Here is a 7,191-nt window from a genome sequence, read left to right as displayed (position 1 = left end):
AACAACCACAGGGCACTGAGGCGTCCATCACTGATGCAAAGTATCACCTCTAGGCAAATGCTCAGGGTGACGCTGCTAATAAACAGTACACAGTATATGTGATATATTATTAAATAATTCAATATTATTCAATATTATTAATTCATCTAGTGCCATAACCAATAGACATTGAGCCCAAGGTCTGAACCCTCCAGAGCACAAGGCCACGGTGGCAAGAAAAGAAAGACATGCAGAGAAACATTTACAAAATATACGAATATATGAAATAGAGATTGCCCTGATTGCACTAAGTGTAAACATGAATTGTAAATACACAATCACAATTACATTTTTATTATGACAATTACTTTATTATTATCCAAAACACTGTTGCAACAAGTTGTTGTTAATATTGTTAATGCATTTTCCTTGATTGTTTTTACAGATGACGATACAGTACCTGTGCTTCTGGATGAGAGCAGCTCCTTACTGGCTTTGTGATGAGAGACTCTGATGGACTCAGGTTCAGGTTCAGATGACCGACAGGCTTCTAATATGGCCTGGCCTTCATCTGGCCCTGATCAGTGTTGATCTTCTAATATGGCCTGGCCTTCATCTGGCCCTGATCAGTGTTGATCTTACACTACAGCAGTATGACACGAGTGAGTGGGGGTGATAAAGGATATCCTCACGGCTGTGGGCCACAGGTCTCACACATCCACAGAAGAGAAGGTGCACATTTGTTCCAGAGTCATTTTCATTATGGGTGTGAATATTTATTATTTTATAATATATATTATTAACAAACTCTAGAAAATGTCATTTATTTGCAATATTTTACTGATTACGTGCTGAATCCATAGGATGATAAATAATCCCCAAAACTAGAACTGTGACTCAATCAAAGTGACACATTGATGTAAATGATTCAGCTGAGTGAAACAGACGATGACTTTAACTGGACCTATTTATTTAAGCTTCATGGCTGTCAGACTCGTTTGGGGTGTAGGACCATGTCATGTCATTAAGAAATGAAGAGGGAAAGCCATATGTGAATTTGAATACTCTGTTTGTATGTTTAATTATGTGTGTACTGTAAATGTACAAATATGGTTTCAATTACAATGGTTACAGTAGTATCACATTATTTAACTAAAATGCCCTTTACATGATCGTTAATTAAATGAGCTACCATTTCATGATCCTCATGATGATTACGGGAAATATGTTTGTATGTCTATGAGAGTAGCAATGTGTCCTCATGTTCATGTTCATGATGATTAAATATGTTTGTATCTCTATGAGAGTAGCAGTGTGTCCTCATGTTCATGATGATGATTAAATATGTTTGTATCTCTATGAGAGTATCAGTGTGTCCTCATGTTCATGAAGATTAAATATGTTTGTATCTCTATGAGAGTAGCAGTGTGTCCTCATGTTCAGAAAATCTCACTAACATTCTCCACTAGGGGTTGCTACTAGCTTGAAGAGGGTATGTATTTCTGTGTGAGTGTGTGTGTGTGTGTGTGTGTGTGTGTGTGTGTGTGTGTGTGTGTGTGTGTGTGTGTGTGTGTGTGTGTGTCTGTCTGTCTGTCTGTCTGTGTGTGTCTGTCTGTGTGTCTGTTAATACATTTTTTTGGTGATGGTCTGGTGGTACCTTCATGTGTGAATGAAGCTAAATATAGTTTAGAGCCTCGTCATGCAATGCCATGTCTCAGAATACCTGAGTTGACCTGAGTGAAAGTAAAGCAGTGTAACTGAGCACAGCTGTCTCAGTGCAGTTTCTGGCTGTAGGTGTAACCCAGGAAACAGAGCTCTCTGTGGGGGAAACTTCTATTTGCATTGCCAGGCCTGAGTGGGTCTGCTAGTCCCAGAATAGAGCAGCGCTATCGCCAGATGTTCAAGTGTTCTCAAAGGATTTACATTACGGGACATTACATACAGTACGTACAGTCTCTTTGAGGTCAAGAGTGATTATAGAGTTAGAGAGCTTGGAAGGATTTTCTGCTTTTAGACCAAATGATCTCATCAAGGCATCATAATGGACCTGGTATTGTTTTTACTGGCTACACAATAAGCCCTCTATGGTTGTAATGACAAAGGGAAGTCAAACTACATCTATCCTCATTCAATTTGATAATGCTGTTTTATCAAAATAGAACATTCTTGGAGGTGGAGTAATTTCCCATGTAAGTTTTACGGTTGTGATGTTACAAACTTATGATTTGAGGAGCTATTTGACAGAAGGGTTGTCAGCGTGTACAATAACTTTGTTAGTGACATTTTCTGTATACTTTAAGGATATACATCTCAATATTATTAGTGCAGTGGCTTTAATTGTATTTATTGGGTGCACCAATCATAAATCTGGAAATAAATCTCGAGTTTAAGGCACACAAAAAATGAAATCAAGGCTCCCATGAATTTCATCAAACTCCTTTATTAATAAATGGTCAAAACACATGAAAGGGTCAAAGTATCAAGCACTTCAGATTCCATGCTGTAAGAGAGGTGGAAAGGGAGGGAAAGACAGTGACTCAGTGCTGCACACTAACAGAAATAAGAGAGAGTCCCTATCAGAGATGAAGAGTCTTTATCAAATACACTTTCAATCGGGCTAATGACAGACATTTGAAAGGGGACCCTAAGAGCAGTCTGATTTCTTCAGAATCTCAGTGACAGTCTGGGAGCCCTGCTTTGCCTCGCAGGTCACTGAGACCCCCTGGGTCCACTCCTGGAGAGGGAGGGTCAGGGTGTTGCTCCAGCTGTACAGGCCGTCCTTCTGTGGGCCCCAGCGACTGGTCTCCCCGCTCCTGCTGCTCCCTGCTACCTTCCAGCTCAGCGTCCAGTCGGACGGGTAGCCTCCGTTAGCCAGGCACATCAACGTGGCTGAACTCCCGCTGGTGTGCAGGGGGGGCAGGACTGTGAGTTTGGGACTGGTGTCACCTGAGAAATAAAGCGAAGAGGCACAGGAAGGAATAAATAAGGTCGTCTGTTGTACATATTATATTACAGATGCAATGTGATAGTACATTACAGTGCGTGTTAACAACAATGAGTTTGCGACTGGTGCCTCCAGCGAAATAACGCGAAGAGGAATAGAAAGCAATAAACGAGGTCATCTGCTGAAAAACGTCACCACCACTTTTAATGAGATATTACAGAGGCAATATGATGGTACATTACAGATACACTGTAACTAGCGATTACGTTTTTAAATAGTCTGGAAGAAGCTACTGACAACAAGCTACTGACAAGCTCATTGATTAGAAAGATTAGCCTAAAAAGACTTCGCATAGACAGACATATATCTGCGCAAATGCTATAACTATGGTGTGAATATTTCGGAGAAATGTGTTTTTTTTTTTTTTTTATTTTAAAAAAAATAAAAAATACGACAACACAAGCGGTGCTAATTATAGATGTAAAACAATGTGTTTTTTAAGTGTTGAAAAATCATGTTCCCCCTATTCCTCAAAGTGGTTTGGTTCACATGCTGTTTCCAACGGGCAGGGCTACCGGCAGCTCCGTGTTTCAGTTAATCAGCCCAGTAGCCTACACGGTCAGATTGTCAGACTGTTTCCTACTCGGTCCCCTGTCGCTGCCGCTATGATACACGATATGTAAAGAGATTTACCTCATTCTCGAACGCAGTAAGAACATGTAAAGAAGAAGTTTTTTTCTAAACTCCATTTACGAAGTTCCAATCGATATGCACAAGTATACATAAGTTTATTAATGGATTGGCATGACAACGTGAACGTTTGCCGATAACACACGGATGCCGGTAATTAACACAGTTAAGATAGCTAGCTAGACAGTCTAGGACACTGTCCTGTCAGGGGCAGGTTCATGCTAGTTAATAAACGTAGGTCTACATCTCAGTGCCTCTCCAGATTTGTTAAATTATCTGAAGTTAAATTAATGTCATCTTTTTCTGCGGTCCATGAACTATGCTGATATTGTATTATGGAGTGAAAGTGGCGCAGGAGGTAGAGAGGTTGTATTATAATCTAAAGGTTGCTAGTTCGATTCCCTGTCGAGCTGTTTTATAACTTATTTTGAGCATCAAGTTCTCTTGAACTTTGGACATTATTTGTCTGTGAATAGATATTTCGTGTTAGTACATTTAATGCTGTTTAGATAGGGTGACCAGACGTCCTCTTTTCCCCGGACATGTCCTCTTTTCGAGACCTAAAAAATGCGTCCGGCAGGGATTCCAAAAACGTCCGGGATTTTGCTTCGTCGGATATTTGTGTTTCTCTGGGTCTTTCACAAACTAGTTATTTCGCCCTTACAAGTTTTTGAAATGGTATCTCCCTTACGTTCCACCTTCTTGCGCGAGCCCTGACTGTAGAGAGAACAGTCATTGGTCGACCACTCTCAGTGTTGCCAGATACACGATAATTATCCTCCAAATACGACCATTTTAAGCCTTTGGTAAGATACTTCACCATTTCCAATCTGGCAACATTGAGCACCTTGCCGCCTCCACTAGTTGCATTGTTTACAGCACATGACATCTGCAGCCATGCCTAAACGTAAATGGAAGTTCACGGACGAACTCCAAAAAAAAATACCCATGTTTTCGCCTCGGCCGTGATGCTTCGGAAGCTTAGTGCATGACATGCAGAGCAGGCACTTACGTGTCGGTGGCAAATAAAGGTGGCAGCGATTTGGAAGCTCACGTGCACTCTGCAAAACACAAAACTGCAGCAAGAGGAGAGAGCTCATCGAGTAAAGTGACAGACTTTTTTGTGAGTAAAACAGACACTTCTGTTACGGCTGCAGAGGGTGCCCTTGCTTTTTAAACAATAAAGCATCACAACAGCTACAGATCAATGGACTGCACATCTGGTTTGCTAAGAAAGATTTTCCCAGATTCGGTGACCGCTCAAAAAATCTCAAGTGCTGAAGGGGATTCTGTGCACCCAGTACAATTTCAAACACATGACCTGCAAGGACTTTCATACCTATTTGATAGGTAATCGCCGACTCATGGGAAAGATTCAGTCTTCAGAGAAATATGCCCAACCACATGAGGAGGACTGAAAAGTGATATATAAAGAATATAAAGAATTTATTATTTAGAATTTTGTATTTGTTATTATTATTATTGCTTTAGTATATGAGGAGGACTGAAAAGTGTCTTCATTTTCTTATTTTAATATGTGGCTATATAAAGTATTTATTATTTAGATTTTTTTTATTTGTTATCATTATTGCTTCAATATATGGACAAGACACATTAAAGAAGCGCTGGACTAAATGCCACAAAAAAGATTTGTTTTACATTTGCACTTTGGAGTTTTGTTAAAGTTCAATAAATAGATGTTCATATAGTCATTTGTGTCATTTCATTTGTGACATTTGTATGCATTCACATGGTCATGGTGCGGCATGCTATACACTAGCCCCCCCCCCCCCGCCACGAAGTGTCCTCTTTTTTACAAACTCAAATCTGGTCACCCTAACGTATGTATACTTGTGCATATCGGATTGGAACTTCGTAAATGGAGTTTAGAAAAAAAACGTCTTCTTTACATGTTCTTACTGCGTTCGAGAATGAGGTAGATCTCTTTACATATCGTGTATCATAGCGGCAGCGACAGGGGAGAGAGGAGGAAACAGTCTGACAATCTGACCGTGTGCTACTGGGCTGATTAACTGAAACACGGAGCTGCCGGTATCCCTGCCCGTTGGAAACAGCATGTGAACCAAACCACTTTGAGGAATAGGGGGAACATGATTTTTCAACACTTAAAAAACATATTTTTTTACGTCTATAATTAGCACCGCTTGTGTTGTCGTATTTTTATTTAAAAAAAAAAAAATCAAAAAAATCTAATTTTTTTGTTTTGTTTTCAATGATTGTTGGGGGGGACAACTTTATGGTAGGGGGGGACACATCCCCCCCGGGATCTCCGCCTATGGCAGTAACACGAAGTTACAAACCTGTTTGGCCTGTTCTTCCTTTCTATTTTCTAAGAACTCATGCAAGGGATGCAGAGTAAAACATTGTGATACACAATTTTCACTATTTGAAAGAAAAAAGTAAGTGTACGACTACACAGTTACGATCAGAGCACAAGTTCTGCACTGTTCCAAAAAATGCGAAAACGTTTAAACATAGAGATATTCGGTAGCCGTCATAAACTGCTCTGCTCATAGCGCAACGTATTAGGCTTTTAGTAACACATACACATACTGACGAAATATTTCAAATGTATGACTGTTTACTTACTTCCAACGTCAAGTCTACTGCCGCCTCCAAACGTGTACCACAGTGATACAAACGCTATCTGTGGCCGTACAAAAACCCCTCCTCTGATGCGCACTAGTAAGATCCCTTTAGTTTTTGATATCCCAGGCAAAATTGACTCAGCTAAGATATGCCACCAATCATATTAGTCGAAACGGATTAACAATGCACAAAATTAAATGTTTTACTATTTCGTTTCATTACCAAACCAGACTCATGCGGGTTTCTGACCTATCTGCCCCATATAGAACGCAATTATGAAAAAGAAAGAAATGGTAAAGTGATGGCAATTTTAGCAAAGCGTTAAGATGTACACCAAAATATTTCATATAGGACCAAAGATGATATTACTTACTTCCAACATCGAGTCTTGTGCCGCCACCGAAAGTCCACCACAGTGATACAGACTCATAGAGACGCTTTACAAAAACCTCTTCAAGGTACAGCGACTCTGACTGCCATTGCAATGCAGTCACTGTTACATTTAGGGCAACATACGTTTTAGCAGATCAGAATTCTGTCATGGTTCATTTTAGGTCTGAAATTCTGACTTCTTCCATCGTCCTAAGTACAAGAATGTATTTCAATATTTTATATTTCATAAATGCCAACCAGCATCAATAGCCTAAGTTTGCCCAAACGACATACAGCCTCATGAATTGAAAACATTAAAAAGAAAATATTCTACACTATGGCAATTCTCCCTTCAGTGGTAGACAGGTTTGAATGCGTTATTCCCGACAGTGGAATCAGGTGCACAGATTGAAAAGTAAACTGGCTCCAGGTTTACATCACAGGTCTCCCCAGTGGGAAGGTCATTTAGGGTTGGTGCTTTTGGGGAGAAGAGATGTGAACTGGAAGTGTGCTGTTTGCTCTGCTGCGTTCGCCTCAGCATCTCCAGAGGACCAATCAAAGGACTGTTTGGGAGAGAATGTTCTTAGGCTTTGGGG

The 7,191-nt window shown here is 40.2% G+C and overlaps 1 gene segment (V, D, J or C); it reads right to left on the bottom strand.

Moving 5' to 3' along the window:
- Positions 1-2,399: 2,399 nt before the first annotated feature.
- On the bottom strand, positions 2,400-6,328 carry LOC116224113. The segment is given in 2 exon segments: positions 2,400-2,925; positions 6,224-6,328. A coding segment is annotated over 1 exon segment (237 nt).
- Positions 6,329-7,191: the final 863 nt, after the last annotated feature.

The sequence above is a fragment of the Clupea harengus genome, chromosome 16 (assembly GCF_900700415.2).
Source record: "Clupea harengus chromosome 16, Ch_v2.0.2, whole genome shotgun sequence".
Classification (NCBI taxonomy): domain Eukaryota; kingdom Metazoa; phylum Chordata; class Actinopteri; order Clupeiformes; family Clupeidae; genus Clupea; species Clupea harengus.
This window is presented reverse-complemented; position numbering and strand designations above follow the sequence as displayed.